The sequence below is a fragment of the Phodopus roborovskii genome, unplaced genomic scaffold (genome assembly GCF_943737965.1).
Source record: "Phodopus roborovskii unplaced genomic scaffold, PHOROB, whole genome shotgun sequence".
NCBI classification, from domain to species: Eukaryota; Metazoa; Chordata; class Mammalia; order Rodentia; family Cricetidae; genus Phodopus; species Phodopus roborovskii.
The window spans coordinates 6,357,037-6,379,226 of NW_026125059.1; the positions used below are offsets into that span (position 1 = coordinate 6,357,037).

At 50.4% G+C, this 22,190-nt stretch overlaps 2 protein-coding genes across 3 annotated transcripts in view; one reads left to right on the top strand and one right to left on the bottom strand.

Annotated features, from left to right (window-relative positions):
• Positions 1-18,459, bottom strand: part of Rtf2 (replication termination factor 2) — a 29,158-nt gene extending 10,699 nt beyond the window's left edge. For both annotated transcript variants that reach the window (XM_051185485.1, XM_051185492.1), the window contains exons 1-5: positions 18,310-18,459; positions 14,524-14,618; positions 13,816-13,909; positions 12,942-13,081; positions 12,584-12,662 (exon numbers count right to left, since the gene is read on the bottom strand). In XM_051185485.1, the coding sequence (XP_051041442.1) occupies positions 12,584-12,662; positions 12,942-13,081; positions 13,816-13,909; positions 14,524-14,618; positions 18,310-18,378 (477 nt within the window). In that variant the 5' untranslated portion in view covers positions 18,379-18,459. The remainder of the gene's footprint in view (positions 1-12,583; positions 12,663-12,941; positions 13,082-13,815; positions 13,910-14,523; positions 14,619-18,309) is intronic.
• On the top strand, positions 4,380-8,287 carry LOC127223004 (beta-1,3-galactosyl-O-glycosyl-glycoprotein beta-1,6-N-acetylglucosaminyltransferase 7). The gene is made up of 3 exons (XM_051185477.1): positions 4,380-5,349; positions 6,260-6,355; positions 8,061-8,287. Exons 1-3 carry the CDS (start codon positions 4,380-4,382, stop codon positions 8,282-8,284), a joined length of 1,290 nt encoding a protein of 429 aa, XP_051041434.1. The 3' UTR covers positions 8,285-8,287.
• Positions 18,460-22,190: the final 3,731 nt, after the last annotated feature.

The following is a 22,190-nucleotide window of genomic DNA, read 5'->3' on the forward strand; positions in this document are numbered from 1 at the left end:
GCTTCGAGTTCACAGAGACTCTGCTAGCTGCCCTACCAAGACCTCTTTCTACGGTGGCTGTGACACAAACACACTCCAGTGCCTCAGGGTCGCTCCGCCACTCACCCTGCCATCTGCTTTGGAATCTGCAAACACAGGAGGGACAAATCTCCCGTGTTGCATTTCTCCCTTCAGTGTTCTGCTGTGAGGCTGGGTGCAACCCCACACCTGATGCAGGCCAGATGACCACTCACTGAGCCACAGCCGGGTGTGCATGCGGTGACGACCCCATCCCTTTCAGGGCTGTCCTGAATCCAGATGTCAGGCAGTGAGATGGCTCAGTAGGGAAGGGCACGTGCTGCCAGGCCTCAAGGCTTGAGCACAATCCCTGGAACCCACACGGTGTTGTCCTCTGACCTCCACTCATGCTCAGTGGCTGTGTGTGCACCCACACACATCCACAGTAATAAATGATAACAAATGTACGTGAAAAGTTAGGCCTATCCATAGTAAACCAAAAGACAGGCAAGGGTCAGAAGAAATTAGCCCCCTGTTTTAAAGAGAATATTTTGTTGTTTTGTTTTTGAGATAGGGTCTCACTATAAGACTAGGCTAACTGGGAACTCAGAGATCCGCCTGCCTCCGTCTCCCAAGTGCAGAATGCTGGGATTAAAGCGTGTGCTATGATGCCTGGCCTTGAAGAGCATTTTAGGATTGTGTCCCCGATCTTACAAAACATCAGCCCAGCTAGAAGTTTTCAGTCTGAGGGTTGAACGATCTCTCCCAACAGAGTGGGGTCCTCAGAGAGAGGGAGCGCAGGCTGCGCTCTCCTCGTCTGGCTGTGGCTCTGCCAGGGCCTCGTATTGCTTTTGTGCATAGCCCCCCCATCCCTTTCCCTGGCAGGTGTGCAACCCTGGATAATTCTCAGGGATCAGATGCGGCAGCTAGCTTTTCTACCAGCGTGTCAGAATCAACAAGAATACGAGTCCCCGGGGATACAAAGGCAACCCAGCCTGCCAGGCAGCTCTGAGAAGCAGGAGCCACAGCCACGGGAGTAGGTCGGAGCAGAGGCGGCTGGGCCAGCACCTGCCCAGGTTCTGCACCCGGTGAGTGTGTCACTGACGGTGTGGGGAGGGGACGTGGACAGCGGGGCAGGCAGGGGTGAGTTCTGAAGGGCACAGGGCCTTCTCAGCTGCCTGTGGCTGTGAACACACTATCAGTAATGGACGACAGGTGGGCATCACTTCCCCTCAAAAGCAGCCCCAGGTCTCTGGCTGTGAGCCAGAGAAAAACCACACGCTCTATTTCCACAGCAAGCGACAGATGACATTTCACAGGTGTTAAGACGCCACCATGTATTAACCCTGACTTAGTGAAGTCGGCCTGGACGCCACGGCCAAAGCCTCAGTTTCTTACTGGGGCAGCACTGAAAAGGGACAGGGAGCTGGGCTGGTTCTGAGCGGACACCCCATAGGAACACAGCTCTGGAGACGTGGCTGAGCCAGCGCACTGTGAACCAGGCACCCATCTTACTGGACAGTTGGATAGCCTGTGGGTTCAAATCAGCCAGAATAATGTCACCAGCTGCTTATAAAAACTGAAGTTCAGGGTGCTGTGGACCCGTCCTGAGCCCAGGGACGACAAAGGAGATACAAGAGAACCTGTCCTGCTCTGGCCACAGGGACTGGAGTCACCATGCACAGAAAGTAGCTCTGAGGGAACTCTGTCACACGGGTCTGGGCCCAACCAAGTACCAGGCTGGCAAGCACCCCAGCCCTCAGAGAAGGGAGGCTCAGGAGGTCTTGTGACTCCCCAGTGCGCCCTCAGCCTTCAGGCTGAGCACCAGGCTCTCATGTAAGACATAGAAGAGTGAGCTGGGCTTCAAAAGCCCAGCCTGAGAAAACCGTGACTACTGCTGACCGAGAGCAGGGTGCAAACTACTAGACACAGCAGTGGACAGGCTCGTGCTGCAATGGTGGCTGGCTGGGCTGGCAGTGGCATCTGAACAAAGACACAGTCACACCCCAGTGTCAGCCGGGCTGAGGACAAGGGGGAAGGAGGTAAAAAACCAAAAACCCCATCCTGCTCTCCTTCATCTGTGAAAGGCAAAAAACCACGTAGGCCAGGGAGTACACTGAAGGACCCTGGGCCATCCCGGGCCTGTCTTCATTTAGTTATATACATGGCCCAGACTGGAGCCCCTGGGGCTTGGCTACAGCATGAGGCGTTTGGGGGCATGACTGCCAATGCGGTGCAGACAAACAAGCCATCCCAGCCTTCCTCCTGGCAAAAGCTACCACACCAGGAGGGGCTCACCACGCCGTGGTGTTCAAAATTCCCAAGCTTTAGGTGGGTGTGGCGACACATGCCCTTATCCCAGCATAGCTCTCCTTGAGTTCCAGGCACTGGTCTACACAGTGAGTTCCAGGACAGCCAGAGCCACATGGTGAGATTATATCCCGAAAAAGCAAACCAAACTGAAAGGTAAGTGGAAGTTTAATATGACAAAACAGAGTCCGAGTGTTGTGGGAGGCTTGCCCTGTGTCTCCTTTAGCAAGGACCTCCTTCCTGGTGGATTTCTATGCTGCGGGCGGGGCTGCTTATTTTGGGGACCAGATGTGATGAGTCACTAGAGTGCCATGCATATGAAGTGTGTGCTTTATAAACCCTTGCTAAGGACACCTCAAGGTTTGAGGCTTGTGGCAATCAAGAGATGTTGACTGAACCTGCGACCCAGCTCCCAGGGCAGCAGCTGCTCTGTGTTTCAAAGCATGTCAGGCGGTAAGAAACAACAATGACAATCAATGTGGCATTTATCTAAACCACTCGCAAGGCTGAGACACTTGAGAGCCCGTGAGCAGCGCAACAATGCCCTGTCTGCCCGAGTCACAGTCACAGAAAAGAGCTGCTGTGTAAGTCCACTCGCCGTGCCAGCATGACCTCTGTGGCACTCATGAGCCAGATTCACAAACAGCAAGACCCCCTGACAGGTGGCCTGGGCAGCTTGGCTCTCCGCGCGCAGGACAAACACAGCGTGCAGCGGTCCTCCGTCAGTGCGCTCGCCCTCAGCACCACTAGCTGCGGCTGCTCAAGCACCTACTGTGGTTCTAGACAGCTCACCGCGCTGACATCCAGAGATACCATTACCCACCTTGATTTTAATCCCTTGAAACAATTCATCAGCTCGTTTCAACAGGCTTAAAACTTGGTAAGCACAAACTCTCCCAAGTTGCCATTCAAATCCTTTATGGAAAGATTCAGATTCGAGAACAGGGAAAGGCGTAAATACAGGAGGACACTCCTGAGTGTGTGCTCAGCAGTGACAGTCATCAGGGACACACAGTGAGACCAGGGGGAATTGCCCCTTGCAAGCCAATTAGGATGGTTACCATGGAAACGGAGTGCTGGCAATGTGCAGGGTAGGGAACTCTCCTACCTGCTTTGCACTGGCCTGGCAAAGCTCAATATGAGACAGCCATTTCACTCCACATTCACTCGACACACGAAAATGTCTGTCCACACAGAGACTTGTGCACAATGCTGACGGCACCTCTGTGAAAATGAGAAGTTGAAAACCCTAAGAGTCCATTAACAGCTGAACAAATAAATTGTGCAGAACCGCAAGATGGGAGTACCACTCTGCAATGGAAAAGAATTAACGAAGGCTGCCACAAGGAGGCTGACTCTCAGAACCATTTCCTAACTAGGAAAAGCCACCCCTTACCAAGAATCACTTACACCACACTACAGAAGCAAGGTCACAGAAACGCAGAAACGGCTGTTGCAAGGGCAGAAAGACAGATGGGTTTCCGGGGGCATGAGGAAACTCAGGGGCGAGAGGTGCCCTGACGTGATCATAGTTTCAGAGAACACACCCATGAACACAGTCAGATCACACCCAAGTGTGCTGCATGTTCCTGCAGGTAGGGGACTGCTTAATCCATAAGTTCAAGGTCAGCTTGGACAACATAACAAACTCCTCTACAGAAGACTGAAAGAAAGAAGCCAATAAACAAGGATCTAATCAAACGGCATTGCCATCTGCCCATCGACCTATCTAGCCATCCGCTGATCATCTGAACTTGGTGTAGCCAAAGATGACCCAGAACTCTGGTCCTCCTGCCTCCGCTCCCAATGCAGACCATGCAACACCACACCTGGTTCATGCAGTGCAGGGGATGGAGTGCACGCCAGGCAGACAGTCTACCAACTGAGCTGCATTCACAGCCCTGCACGGCATACTTTAGAACATATGGTTAACACACTTGAGGAGGTGTGTGTGTGGGCGGTGTATGTGTGTGTGTGTGAGACCCAACTCTCTAAATGTCCTCTGCTGTTCTTTTAGGGAACAAAGGAACCATTTCAAGCTATGGTGGTGAGAAGGCACTGAGAGCTGAAAGATGAGTCAGCTTCGGACCACAAAGGCGGGGCTTGTGGCATGTGGAGTGATCTGCGCCTCCATCTTTCTTTACTTACAGAAGCCAGGTCCCGAGGAGGCTGAGGAGGAGCCCACCCACCTGGCCGTGGTAGAATGTGGCTTCTATCCAGATGAATTGTGCTCAGCTTTATTTGAAGGGAAAAAGGCAGCCCCCCAAATCGCTCAATTCTGCAAACACCCTCACAATTCTGAAATACTGGCTCATTTGCACACACCCAGAAACTGTTCCAGGATGACCCGGGGGCTGCATTTCATAACTAGACCCTTATCTGCAGAAGAGGGTAACTTCCCTTTGGCATATGTTATAAGCGTTCATAAAGAGCTGGCTATGTTTGTGAGGCTTCTCAGAGCAATTTACGCACCTCAGAATGTCTACTGTGTCCACATTGATGAAACGGCCCCAAAGACAATTAAGGGTGCCATGCAAACCTTCGCCAACTGTTTTGAAAACGTCTTTATTTCATCAAAGACACAGGAGGCGGTTCATGACAGCCCTAAGAGGCTGCAGGCAGAGATTAACTGCATGAGAGACCTCGTCCACTCCACACTTGAGTGGCGCTACGTCATGAATCTCTGCGGACAGGAATTCCCAATCAAAACCAACAGAGAAATCATCCACTACATCAGAACCAAGTGGAAGGGTAAAAACATCACTCCTGGGGTAATCCCATCCCCAAACACCAAACCCAAGACAGGCCAAAGGCCCCCTGAGCCCAGCCCCAAAGAAAATACCTACACATCTCCAAATACAAGGTTCAAACAAAAACCACCCCACAACCTGACGGTTTACTCCGGAAGCTCTTATTACGCACTTACAAGAAAGTTTGTAGGGTTCATCCTGACTGACCCCCGTGCAAAAGACATGCTGCAGTGGTCCAAAGACATCCACAGCCCAGAGCAGCACTACTGGGTGACCCTGAACCAACTGAAAGGTAGGATCACTGGGCAGTGTGGGTGTTGCTTGGGGAAGAAGTGGGCAGGGGTGGACGGTTTCCTGCTGCCTTGCAGGAAACGGTGGCCTCTGATTCTAGGGATGCCGAGTTAGGGAGACAGTGTTGTCATGTTCTCACCCAACATGGACATCTTAGGCTCATTCTGTGCCTCCTCCAAAAGAACTTTCGGGAAATACTGGGCATAAATGTTTGGAAAAACCTGCATTTTTTTTTTTTTTTTTTGCAATTACTTGGTAATGTTTTTAATAGTCACTACAGCCTGGCATTGTGCTAAGGGCTCACATCTGTTCTTGGGAGGCTGAGGCAGGGGGCTGCTGGGATACAGCCTAGAATACAGAGTAAGTTCTTGACTAAGAAACAGGAAAAGAAAAAACAAAAACCAACCAACCAACCAACCAATCAAACAAAACCCCAAATCTGAAAACTAAAGTTTGTGGCAAGCCCGGCACTTCTGAGGGAACTGTGGTGACATCCTCGAAGTGCGCTTATTGAGTCATCTTGGAGAAAGGCCGCTGGCACCTTTAAGCACCGCTTCATGCATGGCTGCTACATCCATCAATAGGTAACACTTTTGGTAACAGGGAGAGCAGACATGGTCCTGGACCATTCTATGACCTCTCATAGCCACTGCAAGCCCTGTTCCAAGGCTGTTAGAGGGAGGCATGGCCCAGAGCACAGCACGGTCCTGAGGGCACTTTACACACGTTCGGTGAGTTTCCACACACTCTCGAGGCTGAAAAGTGCAGCGCAGGGCTCGGTAGAGACACTGGGTCAGCACTCACTGAGGTGCACTGCACAGGTTTTAGCTTAGTGACCTCGTCTCAGGAAGGGCAATGACATTAGCCAGAGCCACACTCTGCAGGGCACCCCGATTCTGTCTCCCCCTCAGATGCTCCGGGTGCCACAATGGATGCTGCCTGGGAAGGAAACATTCGAGCCACTAAACGGAGAAGAGAGAAAGGAGACGACCACAAGGGGTGTACAGGTAAAGAATCAGACGGCAGCCTGCCTCTGTGTGTGGAGTGCTGGGATCAAAGATGTGCGCCACCATGTCTGGTCCACGCAGGGCACAGGGCACTCAAGCAGCAACCAGGCAGCTCTTGCTGCAGAGCTGCCTTTCTGGTTTGTTCTGGTGCATCCTCCCTCTCTGGTGTCCCAGAGGTTTGAGTCACAGAGAAGGGAGATCATGGGTACAGTCCTAAAACGTCTGAAGGGACCTGGTTGATGGCAGACCAGTCTGGGGCAAACACTTGGGGCATGGGGAGCTGTGGAGATCTTGGAGGGGAAGGTCCAGCCCCGTCACCCCAGCTCACTTTGGAGATGGCTGCTTGAGGAGTGTGGACAGCCCTGGGGAAGTCATTACTTCACTGCACAATGCTAATGGGTGAAGAGCCAGCCAGCACACGGCAGGGTCCATCCAGGGAGGCGGGCGTGGGGGTGCAGGACACACAGGCTGACTGCAGAAGGCTGAATACAGCACAGCATCCCCTTTGTCTGCAAGCAGCTTCCTAACCACAGAACCAGCTCCACATGAGGACATCATCCCGCTACACACTGCACTTGGGCATGCAAAATAACCAGGTTTCCCAATTCCCCAACTATCTAAAAGACGGACCTAGGATAAGCAGGTAACAGGGTGTGTGTGTGTGTGGGGGGGTGTCAACTCTGATGCTAAAGTAGCTAAAAGATGAGTAAGCAGTTGTCCTGACAGTGCCAGGTCAGAGGCACTGGGCAATAGTTTAGCTCAGAGGGTTATTTATTTATTTACCAGCATCTCTCTCTCTCTCTCTTTCTCTCTCTCTCTCTCTCTTTCTCTCTCTCTCTCTCTCTACTGAGCTACACCACCAGATCCTGTTCATTCATTTTTTTTCCTTTCTTCTTCCCCCCCACCCCTCATTTTTTAAGACAGGGTTCCTCTGTAGCTTTGGAGCCTGTCCTGGAACTTGCTCTGTGGTTCAGGCTGGTCTCGAACTCACGGAGACCCGCCTGCCTCTGCCTCCTGAGTATCAGGATTAAAGGCATGCCACCAACGTCCAGACATCTTTTTCTTTTGAGACAGGGTTTTGCTATGTAGCTAGGCTGGCCTTAAACTCACAGCAATCCTCCTGCTTCAGCCTCCCAAATGCTGCAGTTATAGGAGTGAAAGGCCACATCCTGCACGGCCTCCAGATTCTGATCCCAGGACTTCTCAGACTTTGACTTGGCTGTGGGCAGCTCATGAGAAAGGCCTGGTAGAGACAGTAAAACCTGGTAGAGACAGTCATCAACTCCCTTTATTGGTTCTTCTGAGTAAAGCTTGGTACAAGTGTAAGCAGTTAAAATAGGAATTAGGTCCAGGGCTCATCTCATTAGGCCCAGACTGGTCTGGTACTAACGATGTCCTAAACTCATGGCAATCCTCCTGCCTAGCGGCCCAAGCACTGTGATTTACAGGCAGGAGCCTCCATGCCTGGTATGGCAGCACTATTTAGTGGCTTTTACTGTTAGAGTGTTCCCCAAATACTAGCCCAAAGGTGAGATTCCCTTCATTATAAATTCAAAATCCAAGCTCAGAGACTGACCAGTTACGGGATGCTGCTTCTTCTGAACTCTGCACTGGAGCCTCCCAGCTACACCTGAAGTGCGCCCCACTTACTCTACTGGAATGAACTGGTGGGGAAACAGGCAGTTACATTTGTTTCTTTCTGCAGGCCACGATGCCCAAGACACCTGTGTCTACGGCCTGGGAGACCTGCCCTGGCTCATCCAATCGCCAGCTTTGTTTGCCACGTTTGAGCCGTCCACAGAACCACTGGTGGTGGCATGTCTAGAGAGGTGGCACAGATTCAAAGCTCTGCAGCAGGCTGAAGTCCCCACAGAGCCACACTGGCAATTTCCCCAGGAAAGCCACTTCGACAGGCAACCCCACCACTAAGGGACACTTTTGTTGACATCACTGTTTCAATTCCTGGACGTGAATTAGTTTAAAAATGAATGCAGAAGCGTGCTCCTGGCCAGACTCCACCACTGAGCACAGGCAGGAAGCCACAGAGGAAAAGGCCGTGGCTGGGGAGTGCAAACACACCTGGAAGGCTGAGCACCTGCTCAGTGAGCAGCTGCGGAGGCCGGATTTCTCCAGCCAATGAGTCCAGCGCAGTAGGTCTTGTTCTGAGGGCCTGGAGAGCCTGTGCAAGGGGCACCGATGGACACAGGGAAAAACCATGCTTCTGAGAGCTATTGTCGTGGGCCGAGAACAGCACAACTCCGTTCTAGAAAATTTCGGAAACACTTCTGGGGGACCCCTTCTCTAGGTAAAATGGATTATCCCATAGAGAGAAACAGAGCTTAAGAGGGCTGCCTGCAGTTTGTGGGGTCTTGGTCAGCCATCTACTCCTCCTTCCTGACATGTGGGTGCCTCATAATGGCACTGGCCAATGCCGCCATCACAGGGATTTCTGCACAGAAGAATGTGGAGAGAGGAGGAAGAGGCCACTCTTGACTTTCAGTTAGTTTTTTAAGTCAGTTAATTCGTGTGGCAAACAGGCTGAAGGCACGAATGGCCTTAGCCATCCTGAGTCACAGACGCAGGTCCATCCTTCCTAAGTCCCCAACTCTTCTGCTGTCAGGGTTACAAGAAACTTTTATATATACTCTTTCTCTAACAATGTCCTTGGTGGCATAAAGACTGACACGCTCAACTATGTGTATGGTATGTATGTGTACCGTATGTATGTACGTGTGTATATATGTATGTATGTATTTGTGTATGTATGTGTTTGTACTGTATGTATGTGTGTGTGCATGCATGTATGCATGTATGTGTGTATGTGTGTGTGTGTGTGTGTGTGCGCGCGCGCGCACGCGTGCATGCATGCATGTATGTATGTGTACCACATGTCCACAGAAGTCAGCAGGTGCTGGCTCCCCTGGAACTGGAGTTACAAATCAAATGGTTTCCAGACACCATGTGGTGAAGGGAACTGAACTCAGATCCTCTGCAAGAACAACCAGTGCTTTTAAACACTGAGCCTTCTCTCCAGCCTGGAAATACTTTTTTTTTTTTAAAGCAGGAGTCCCAGAAAGGAAACGAACACACACTATAAAGACCAAATATCAGAACCCCAGTCACCTGAGGCTCCTCACACAGAGATGAGATCATATCCAGTGATGTGGCCTGGAAAGCTGGGCAGAGTGAAGACACTATAAATATCAATATAAAGGTAGACCCTATAAATCAACTTTAAGCAAAATATGTCAGATTAAGGCAGTCTGTTTAGGCAAACATTTTTGCTTACTGCACACTGAAAATGTTAAGCTACCCATGGCCTTTTACATGGCAATGCATTTCTTATTTTAAGACATGGAGCACCCAGTAGGAATACAACTCGAATTCTGGCTAGTCATCTGGTTATTGGATGAAGCAAACCACAGCACCCGCGCCTCTCTGGGTGCTGTTCCTGAGGGCAAAGGGCACACCATAACATCACTGCATACACAACTCCAAAGTGAGTTGGAGCCTATGAGTGTTTGAATTATTTTAGTGTTACTGTGTGTACAGTGTGTGAGTGTGTCACAGCCACTTGTGGGGACAAAAGGACAAATCTCAAGCCAGCCCCAGGCTGACAAGCAGAGACCCAGCTGCCTCCCTGGCACAGAAACCCTTGTTGTACATTTCAGACAGCGCCTAAGCCGCCCAGTCTTGACCCTGCTTCCCCTCCCTTCACACATCGTGACACCTGTCCCTGGGGACGCTGTGCCATCTCTGCACCGGGCACATTCTTGCAGAAAGGGCCAGCACTTGCCAGTCATCTATACACCTAGCAAGATCCTTTACGCGGGCTTCTTGAAGTAAGGCGTGGTCATGTGACTGGGCTCTAGCCAGTGGAATGTGAGATGCTCCAGGTATAATTTGCAGGTCTGACCCATAAAAACTTCCCAAAGAGATGCTCTCTCTCCTTCCCATCAGGTCAAGGAAGGGTGGGACGGAGGACACTGCCCAGCCGGGATCCTCTGCTGGGCACCTGGTACCTCAGGAAGGTTCCCACAGGGAGACAACCTTCTCCCAATGTACTCATTACCAAACTTGAGAAGCTTCACACTTGGAGTTGGGCTTTGAGCCTTGATAACACCTGACTATGTCTTGCCTTACTGGAATGTTTGGATCTAAAAGGAGAAGTTCTGAGTCCTTACAATCCCTTCACTTTACATACTAGACCCTGGGGCCCAGAGAGATGCTACTTTCCCAAGCCAAACTGATCCACGCCAGGCTCTCAACACTGACAGGCCACAGGGATGTGTTCCTCAAAGTCCCTGGGTTGAAAAATCAGTTCCCAGTACGGCAGGGCTGGGAGGCAGGTGTCTGGGTCGCAGAGCCTCATAGAATAATGAATGCTGATGTCACTGGTGTGTGTTCCCTATAAAGGACAAGTCCTTTCCCCACACTGGAGCATGACCGTGCTTCACACAGAGGGTCTGATAATGTCAGCGAGGGAGAGGAGCTGGCTGAGATGCACTGAGGGGGAGGGCGCTCCACAGGCAGAGGACTCCTGGCAGCCAGAAAGGAGCTTTGGGGCATCTGATGCTTGTGAACATTTGAACCCAGGCTTGCTGAGGCCATTCCACTGTCTGACTCTTGTCATCATGCACATTAAGACTGAGGTTGTTCCACTCTGACCCTCATCATCCCCCACATTAACACACGGGACACTGTGCACCTTGCTTGGACTTCTTGGCCTCCAGAAGGTGAGAACGTTCTAGTCTTCATGAAGAGCCAGGTCTCAGCAGTCAAGTTCTGACAGCAAGAGATTCCTGCCTCGTGTGGCATGCCTGCCCAGTGCTCTGTGATGTTCTAACTTCTGCAGTCTTGCAGATTAAACCATGCCCCAACCCACTTTTGAAGTCCAAGCTGGAAGCATGTGACACGCCTTCTCTAGACACTGCCATTCAGATCTTATTTCCCTGGCAGCATCCATATCACCATCAACAGGAGACCCATACACGCCACCAGCTGCACTAAGCAGTTAACTCCCAAAGACATACCTTTAGAAAAGAAAGCCTAGTGTGACATTTGCACGTGCTATGGAGATGAGTCAGTCACGGTCCAGCATCCCTGGCTTCATCCCATCAGCTTCAGGGATGCTGCACAAGAGGGATGGATCACTCAGGGCTCTATTGTGGAGCTTCTTTTGTAGAGCGTGCGCTTTAATCCCAAGGACATCTGGACCCACTTCAAGCTGGCTTTCCACCATCTTAAGACCAAAATCCATAAATGCCAAGGTGGCCACCCAGTTCCATGTGAGGTGGCTGTCACCCCACTCAGCCTCCTGTCCTTCCTCTGGCCACACTTACTGCCCTTGAATCAGCAGAGTCCCCTGCCACTTCTGCTGCTGCTCCCGGCTCCTGCCAAGCTTGGCTAGCGCCTTTGTGCCCTTTAGCTGTGAACTCAAAGCCTCTCCTGCCTGCTGCTACAGTCAACACTCTCTTGAATACAAAGCCTGTGTTCTCCCTTCTAAGCACGTCATAGCGATACACTCACTTCTGTGAGGGTCTCCCCGGAGGAATGAAGATGCCCAAGAACAGGACTTTGGTGAGCTTTTTCCTTCAGGATATCCTCCCTACTCCCCCCATAAAGGGCTAGGACAGGACAGGAGCTGCCAAGACAACTGCTCACAAAAAGCCACCAACAGAGGGAGCAATCTGTGACAAGCCTAGCCACACCTACATTCACTGAGTACAGTCACGTATGGCCTCTCTCTACAACATCACAATAAACGCCATGCAAATAAGCACCAGAGAGAGAAAGAAAGGCTTGGGGCGGCAGCACCTGCAAATGCCAAGTCATCATGCTTTGGTCTGAGGGACTAGTGACAGTCTGGAAGAACAGTCCTCCTGTGATCACTTACTGAAGGCATGGCCTAGAGATCAAGGGGCAACACACCCTGTCCCCTGCCTTCAAAAGCACACAGTTCAGTGGGGAAGGCTGACACACGTGCACACATCTGTGATGATGGTAAGATGAGGGGGGAAGACGGTACTCGGTGATGAGCAAGGACCAGCGAAAGGATCTGCAGAGCAAGTGAGGCAGAGGAGGCTCACGGAAGGGAGGCAGGGTGTGGAGTGTGTGCGTCTGGGAGAAGAGGCGCGAAGAACTTACAGTTGAAATGACAGAGGGAAAGATGCTGGAGCCGCTCCCTCATCCGCTAAGAAGGAACAAATGGGTGTGGTGGGAACTCACCGTGTGGCAAACTTCAGCTTTTATCTCTTTCAAGGCGCGTTCAGAAAACACACAGCCGCAGCATCGAAGGAAGCAAAACCTGGAGAGGGACAGAGAGAGCAGCTCGAGCCAGAATTGAGACCAGTGAGCAGAGCAGGGACACACACACACACACACACACACACACACACACACACACACCCAGCAGAGCAGGGACACACACAGCGCTCAGGCGGCTCCTGGGGGAGGAGTCCACCGTGGGGGAGGAGGAGTCCACCGTGACGGGACATTGCTTCTCATAAGGCCCCACTCCAGCCCTAGGACAGCACAGGCGATCCCAGTGAGACCAGGGTCATTGCGGTCACTCGTCACCACTCACCTGTGTCGGCCGTTCATCTCCAAGCCCACCACAGGGCAGATGAACCGTGCTCGCTGCAGGTCGTCATGCTTGTCACCCTTAGTGTTTCCTTTATCTCCTTCCCAGGCAGGGTTGTCAGACAGCCTGAGTTCCGTCACATTCTGTGGAGAACCATTAGTAATGCTGACCCACAGGGCTCTGCAGGTGAGCAGCATGGCCACCCTGGCCCGGGAGGAGTGACTTCCACAGAACGCCCATCATTCTGGCAGCGCCAGAAGGAAAGGAATTGTAAGCCGAACCAATCTAAGAAACTATTTCAACATCAGGTGTACAACCTTTTCACGTTCATTTGTGCTTGTGTGTGGTGTATGCGTGCGTGTGTGTGTTCACGTGCATGTGTGTGAGGCTCTGGCCTGCTCAGTGCCATCTGTGTCCCTCATGATCCTCCTGCCCCCACCGCTTCAGCATACCCTCCCGGCGGGAGACAGTGCATTCAGGTCAGATGCCCTCCATCTCTCTTCACCTTATTTTCTCAGAGAGCCTCGTGAACCTGGAGCTGACAAGTCAGCGAGACTAGCTGTCTGAGAGCCCCCTGCTCACCTCCCCAGCGCTGAGGTCACAGCCACCACACCTTGCTTTTTACCTGGGTGCTGGAGATTTGAACTCAAGTCCTCAATCCAATTTTCAATACAGAATTTTATGTTTATTTATGTATTCTCTTTAGTGTATTATTCCTTCCACCATGTGGGTCCCAGGGATGGAACTCGGGTTATAAGTGTGCACCATCGGGTAGGCAGCAAGTACTTTCACTCACGGAGCCATCTTGTTGGTGCTGAATTCACACACAAATCCTATTATAGTGACCTCACTCAGTGGACCATGCCCTTGTCCTTACCTTGATGCTCCGAATGTGTGATGCCGCCTTCCCCAGAGCCTTTTCAGCAGACTTGTCCAACAGGAACTCGATGACGGCGTCTTTGTTATACAGTCTATGAAAGTGAGGATTACTTTACACAATAGCAATGATTTCAGATAACCAAACAGGGAAGGCAGAACTGAACATGATTCAAGCCACCTGCATTTGCTAACGACATCCTGCGCTGCTAAAGGCAGGTGTAACCCCTTGCAGAGCACACAGAGCAGCAACTTAAGTCAAGGAGGCAGACGGCTAGGCGCAAATACACCTGAACAAGGACTTTACGACCAGGAAAAATCAGTGTGAAAGTCCTTACTGCCCTCTGTTCTTAAAGATCAAGATCAGAAGGGTTACACCCCCAGCCCCGCATTGTTCAGTTGTCAGGACTGAGTAGCAGCCTCGCCCACCCCCTTGGCCCCCTTTCGGCAGGCCGTGCCCTCTCCAGTTCTCCAACTCCCTGCTCCTCTTCACAGCACTCATGGGTGCTTCGGGTTATATCTTAGCAGCTACTATTGGCTCCCAAGAGTACAGCAAACTGAGGAAGAAGGGGCAGAGCTATGTCCAGATCCAGGGCCATCGTCCCCACGTATCTGCTTGGGACAGTTCCTAGTTAATCAATCAAGCACCTCAACATTGACTTCAGAATCAGCAGAATCAGTATATCTTGACCAAGTAAATAATCCATACCTGCCAAGCTCACAGGCAACGATCGGGCGCCTCAGGATTTCCTGACTTAGCGTACAATAGTTCCACTGGGCCACCAGCTCGGCATCTTTGTCGACCTGAGACAGAAAAGACACACAGTCCTTCAGGCCCTTCCACGTGTAAAATGCATCAGATGCCACACGGTGGTCCCTCACAGGCTCACACACATGGACACCTGATCCCCACTGGGTGATGCTGTTTGGGGTGTGGGGAGTTAGGAAACCTCAGGGTCGGAGCTGTGGCCTTGCTGGAGGACACACAGCCCTGGAGGTGCCTGGGGGTTTATAACCCTGTCTCATTCATTCTGTCTGAGGACGGAACTGTGATCTGTCAGTCAGCTTCGTGCTCTGCCACTGGCTGCCGTGCACTCACCCTCAGGAAGCATAAACCAAAAGAAACTCTTGGTTAAGTTGCCTTGGTCATGGTGTTTTACCACAGCAACAGAAAAGTAACTGATGTCTGCGCTATGTTTCTAATTCTTAAATCAAGGATACTGACTCAAACCCAGGAGCAGCAGTGAGCTATCCCTGTACTTGAGAGTCTGACGCAGGAGGATGAAGTTGGGGGCCAGCCTGGATAACCCAACAAGATGCTGCTTCTAAAAGAAAATAATGGAGCCAGAGAGACAGCTCATGGGGACTGGCACTTGCCTCCATGTCTGATGACCCGAGTTTGTCCCTGGAACCCACACACACCTTTAATCCCAGCACTGGGGAGACAGAGGCAGGTGAGTCTCTGAGTTTGAGACCAGCCTAGTCTACATACAGAGCAAGTAAGATCCTGCCTTAAAAAACAAAAAACAAAAACCAACCTCCTCCAAACCAAAACCCCCACAAAAGCACAAAAGAAAATGTAAATGGCTGGGATGTGAATAGTGCAGATGGTGTTGCTTAACAAACATGAGGCCCTAGGCTCAATCCCCAGTGTCATAAGTAATAATAAAAACAATATGTAAATAAAATAGTAATATATGAAGTTGGGACTTCAGAAAAGCTTTTAAACATTAGGGGAGGTGAGATGTCTCAGACACGAAACAAAACAAAACAAGCAACAACAACAAAAACCCAAGTTCTATGTGATTCCTGGGACCCACAGTGGAATGAGAGGCAGCGTCTAAAGGATGCTCTGACCTCACATACGAAGCACGTAAGACAAATTTTAAAGAGGTTATATTATTATTATTATTATTATTATTTGGTTTCTCGAGACAGGGTTTCTCTGTTTTGCTTTGGAGCCTGTCCTGGAACTAGCTCTATAGACCAGGTTGGCCCGGAACTCACAGAGATCCTCCTGCCTCTGCCTCCTGAGTGCTGGGATTAAAGGCATGAGCCACCACCGCCTGGCTTAAAATGCTTTTAAATTAATATTGTTAAATAAAGACCCACTAACATCTGACACACAAAGCAAGTTCATATCACATCATTAAACTGTGTACACAATTATCATATAAAATAGAATTGGGGGAATGGAGGGAGTGAACAAACCACTCTGCAAACACCAAGATCTGGCTCCAGCCCTACACGTCAATACATTAGTATTGTTCAGTAAATTAACACCTTATAGAACACGACATTTCTTCCTGGAACATGGAGGGGATATAAAAACACCAAGTTACAAGGCTGGAGAGACAGCTCAATGTTTAAGAGCATTACTGCAAGCTGGGTGTTGGTGGCACACACCTTTAATCCAAGCACTCGAGAGGCAGAGGCAGGCAAATCTCTGTGAGTTCCAGGCCAGCTGGTCTACAGATTGAGTTTCAGGACAGCCAGAGCTGGTACACAGAGAAATCCTGTCTCAAAACAAAGTATTATTGCTCTTGGAGAAGACTGGGTTTTGGTTCCCAATACATGTTAGGCAGATGACAACTCCAGTTCCAGGGGACTCTAATTCCCTTTTCTAGCCTCCCTGGATTCCTGCACACGCATGGTGTAAGTAAACTCATGTATATACAGGTAAAAATCATAAATACATATTAAAAGAAAAAAAGCAAGTAAAAGCTTCTAAGCATGATTTTGTCACTCTGCTGACGGGTCTCCAACCAGGAGTTCAAGTCACCATGGATGCGGTAGTACACACCTTTAAGCCCAGCATTTGAGGCAGAGGTGGGTGGATTTCTATCAGTTTGAGGCCAGCCTGATCCACATAGAGTTCCAGACCAGCCAGGACTACATAGTGAGCCCTTATTTAAATTAAAAAAAAGAAAGAAAGAAAGGAAGGAAGGAAGGAAGGAAGAAAGAAAGAAAGAAAGAAAGAAAGAAAGTAGTCATCACACACCTCTCTTAGAACAAGTGATTCTTGCAGGGCACTTAGGAGCTGTGTCAGGCAGGGGCAGATCCCCACCTCCATATTGACATCATTACTTCACAATCCACATTTGAAATGAAAGCTCCAGAAGGGATAGCTCGTTCTGTTCTCTGCCCTCGGGGCCAACAGCATATATAACAAGCATTTAATAAGGTACTTGTATGAACAGGGCTAATAAAAACCACCCTTCCTCATCATCCTTTTCTTTACCCTTCCGAGATCAGTTTTTCTTTTTGCCAACTCCTTCCTTACACTGCTCCTTGCCTGTCTGGGACACAGGACAACAGAAGACGATTGCTTTTTGAACACTTGACTGTGACATGCTGGCAGGGCCTGAGAGTACCCTAGCCTCGCTTTCAACACACGCTCAGTGGATGTCTATGTGCAGAGACATCACAGGGGCTGAACTAAAGGGGGCAGAAGATAAGGACGGAGGGACAAGCAAGAGAGATTTCATACAGGACCCAATGGGATTGATTAGGCATGTGACACGAAGTCATAGCAGGGTCCCAAATATACTGGATGGGATTCACCGCGCACCCCAAAGTTCTCTGTATGCTGGGTCAGGAAACATGGACCACCCTGTGCTGGGAACTTTATCAAGGGTCCTCCGTGCCTCATTACACAGTCATCACCAGCACTCGCTTTGAAACGCACATAACTGGGAGGGAATAGCGGTTCACAATTCAGGCTGGTGAATCGCACAGTCTTAATTCACTTTCCTGAACTCAATTTCCTTGCCATTAGTGTAGAACTATACACTTTGCTCAATGTCTTGTAGGATTTAGAGACCATTTACTCATTATTCAAAATATTCACTGTGCCCGAAGCTGTGCTAGTTTTGGAAGAAAAATGGTGCATAACTTCCGCCACTAGGAGCTCCGAGTCAGGTGGGGATCGACTGGGCTAAGCCACCAATTCAGTGTGCCCACTGGTAAAATAATTTAATGAGGGTCTGACCTCACAAAATAAGGGAACGGTCCGGGAAGCCTCCTTTAATATGCACAAAGCTCAGGCTGGAGAGACTGCCTCAGTGGTTAAATCTTTGTACTGTTCTTCCAAAGGACCCGAGTTTGGTTCCTAACAGCCAAGTCTGGTGGCGCACAAGAACCGGTAACTCTAGCTCCTGGGGATCAGATTCCTTCTTCTGGACTCTTTGGGTACCGCACTCCCCTGTCCACACACAAAACATAACTTTTTAAAACACCAGGCCTGGCGGCCCACACCTTTAGTCCCTGCACGGAGCAGGCAGAGACAGGATTTCCAGACAGCCAGGGCCACCTAGTGAGAGCCTGACTCAAAACCAAAACAAAAACACACGAGCATCTAACCATCCACCAATGCGATCGTTGCTAACTGCAGATGTGGCCTGGGCCACTCCAGCCTGTTCTTTTGAGCGTCGGTTAGAATTTGCGTATCAACGCCGTGCCTGTTGGGAGGATACCCCGGCCTAGTCCCGCTGACCTTCTCGACTTTCTTCGGTCCCTTGACCAGCTCGTGCCTCTTGGGGATTGTTCCTCCGTCGCAACCCATCCCGAGGCCGGAGTCAGAAGCCGCAGCGAGACCCAGATGCCGCCGCTTCCGGGGTCTGTGCCGAAACCTTGCCCGCTTCCGGCGCTCCTTGATGACGCACACGGGCCGTCCCGCCGCGAGAAGGGGGCGGGGCCGCTGCGTGCATCCGCGGATTCTTTTGTGCAGCGGCGGTTGCTATGGGGACGTCGCCCGGAGTTGGGCGTGGCTCCAGGGCATCCTCGGGAGAGCGCCCACTTCTGGCCGTGGCGGGCCCTTCTTCTCCCCCTCCGGTCCCGGGCTTTAGCTGGACGGGTGACCCGGAGCACTGGGGGCTTCTGCAGTGCTGGCCGCGAGGCCTCCGCCCCTGGATCGGCAGACTTAAAAAACAGGCAGCCGGGTGGTGGCGGCGGCGGCGGCGGCGGCGGCGGCGCCTTTAATCCTAGCACCGGGGAGGCAGAGGCAGGCGGGTCTCTGTGAGTTCGAGGCCAGCCTGGTCTACAGAGCGAGTTCCAGGACAGGCTCCAAAGCTACAGAGAAACCCTGTCTCAAAAAACCAAGCAACCAAACAACAACCAAACACGTGTGTGAGCCTGCATGTGTGTATGTGCACGAGATGAGTACAGGTGCCTGTGGAGGGCAGGACAGGGGTAGGATCTCCCTGGGGTTCCTGGAACCAAACCAGCGGCCACTCACAGAACAGCACTGAGCCTGTGTCCAGGCTTTTGAGGGCTCTAGTGTCACCACACGCTTAGTTTAGTCGCCCGTCCCATTGTGCCAGTTAAAGAGATTAGTGACGGTAAAGGCGGTGGAAGGGATGCATTCAGGGTGGCCATATTGGGAAGACGACAAATACGGGGTTCAATTGTTATAAGCGTGAGGAGCCGTGGTGGATCCCATGTAGTGCCCGAGGGTGACCCAGGCGGGGGACAGACACGCCAGGCAGACGGATCTTAAGCGAGAAGTTTTATTAGAAAGGGAAAAGGGGGGGGGGCAAAGAGAAAAGAGGTAAGGAGACACAGAGACAGAGAGAGGACAGAAGAGGGAGACAGAAGTCCTGTCTGTCTCAGGGGAACAGCGGGAAAGAGACCATAAGTGTGTGTGTGTGGGGGGGGGTCTGTCTTTTAAAGGGTCCTTTGCACCTGCGTGGAGACTAGTAGTCATGGACCCCTGGGCTGACCAGGGTCCTGCCTGAGTGCATTCTGCCAGGTGACAGGCAGGCCAGCGTAATGCCTGAGTCCTTATATCAGTGACAACCCTGTCTGTCTTTGGGGTACTGACATGAGCTGTGGACCTAAAGAAACACAGGGCCAAAAGGCAGATATAAGTAAACAGCTGTGGTCTAGGTGTGGTCTCTTTGACTTCTGTGTTGGCTCTAGTCCTACAAGGTGGCCAACCTGAAGTCCCCACTGCGTGGTGGGGTGACCTGTTTCTTCTGTACGTCACCTTCACTTAGGGGAAGTGCTCTGTCCTCTGGGACTCTGCTGTTCCTGGCGTCCTAGGTGGTGGTTGCAGGCCCAGAACGATGCCTATGTCTGTGCCTTCAGTCTTGTGAATCATGTTGAGTTCAAGGCTAGCCTGGGCCTATATGGCATGTATTAGGGCCAGCCTAGGCTACAGAGTGAGACCTTGTCTCAAAATTTTTTAATTTTTGGTTTTTTTGAAACAAGGTTTCCCTGTGTGGCTCTGTAGACCAGGCTGGCCTTGAACTCACAGAGTTCTGCCTGCCTCTGCCTCCCGAGTGCTGGGATCAAAGGCGTGTGCCACCATTAACTGGCTCAAAAACAAATGTTTTTTAAGGGCTGTGGATATATCTCAGAGTGGGATATCATGTTTTCCTAGCTTGTCGAGAGTGCATATGTACATATGTATATACATACACAAAATAGAAAGGGATAGTACTAAGCACCCAGGACTTGGGTATGGGCTTTTCAAGGCGGGGGCGTCACATTTAGTTGTCTAGCAGTATCTATACATCTGATTTTGTGGTTTCTGAAGTTACATAACTCGAACTGTGCAACTTGCAACAAAGTTCTGAGATCAAGCAAAGTTTACAGATTAAGTACTAAACAGTGAGCTGGTTGACTCAGTTTCCCATCACGGGTTGCATTGTCCAGGTTCAGGGATGAGAGTAGCGTGCTGGTACAGAGAGATCCAAGACTCACTAGAACCCTGCCAAGGAGCATGGTCTGTGGGTGGTGGTTTGCAGAAAAGTGGAACTCTCTATGTAGCCAAGGCTGACTTCGAACTTCTTTTTTTTTTTTTTTTTTTTTCCCTTTCTTTCTTTCTTTTTTCTTTTTTTTTTTTTTGGTTATTCGAGACAGGGTTTCTCTGTGTATTGCTGTGGAGTCTGCCCTGGAACTTGCTCTGTAGACCAGGCTGGACTCAAATTTACAGAGATCCACCTGCCTCTGCCTCCTGAGTGCTGGGATTAAAGGCGTGCCCCGCCAATGCTGGGCTTAACTTTGAACTTCTGATCCTCCTGACTCCATCTCAGTGGTGCTGGAAGTACAGGTGCTCACCACCACACCCAGTTTCTGCTGTGTTGGGGATGGACGCAAATCTTTGTGTGTGATAGGCAGACGCAGTACCCAATTTGGCATATCTTCAGCACTTTCATTGTTTTAAAAAACCCCTGGTGGGTTTTTTGTTTGTTTTGTTTTTGTTTTTCAAGACAGGGTTTTTCTGTGTAACAGAACTGGCTGTCCTGACATTCACTCTGTAGACCAGGCTGGCCTCACACTCACAGAGACCTGCCTGCCTCTGCTGGGATTAAAGGCGTGCGCCATCACAGCCTTGCTCCCCTGGTGTTTTTTGTTTGAGGCAATGCCTCCCTATGTAGCCTTGGCTGGCCTGGAACTAATGGAGATCTGCCTGCCTCTGCCCCTGAGCCTGAGTCGTGGGATTTAAGATGTGCACCACCGTGCCTGGCTTAATGTACTTATTTAACATATCTCTTTAAAAAGGAATGTAGTTTCTGCAGGCAATATCCTTCTTCCTCCTCCTCTCCCTTTCCCTCCCCCTTCCCCCTCCTCCTCTTCTTGAGATTGGAGCTGTGTAGCTCTGGCTGGCCTTGAACTCATATTTGCAAGTAATCATGATTTAGTCATGTTGTGTTTCAGTCTCTGGAACATGTAAACTGACCCTAGGTAAGAGTTTTCTCTGCTTCCTATGTCCCTTTAAATTTTCCTTTCTAGCATACTCCTTTAACCCCAGCCCTCGGGAGGCAGAGGCAGGCAGATCTCTTGAGCTCCAGGACAGCCAAAGTTACGAAGAGAAACCCTGTGTCCGAAACCAAAAAAAAAAAAAAAAAAAAAAAAAAAAAGTTCCCATTCTATCCTGCCTCAAAAAAAAAAAAAAAACAAAACAAAAAAAAAAAAACCAAACAAACAAAAAAAAAAAAAAAAAACCCCGATATATTAGAATTTTCAAAAGTTTAAAAAATGCCTTTTAACTTTCTGTGTATGAATGTTTTGCCAGCACACATGTGTGTGAATTACAGCTTGTGTGTGGAGGGCAGACAACAATTCACAGGAGGTAGTTCTATCTTCCACCATGTGGATCCTGTGACTTGGGCTCAGGCTTGGCAGGAAGCACCTTTAGCCATTGACTCATCTTACCTGCTGGCCCCAGAAGATGTTTTATAGATATTACTATACTACTTGTTTGGGGAGTGACCCATGCCTGCAACCTAGCACTTGGGAAGATGGGGGTGTTGAAGATAGCCTGGGCTACACAGCAAGACCCTCTCTCAGAAAAAAACATTCGCACCAAAGTGGATACATGAGTCCCCAGTGCTTGTCACGCTGGGAGATCTCCCAGGGGCCCTCACCACT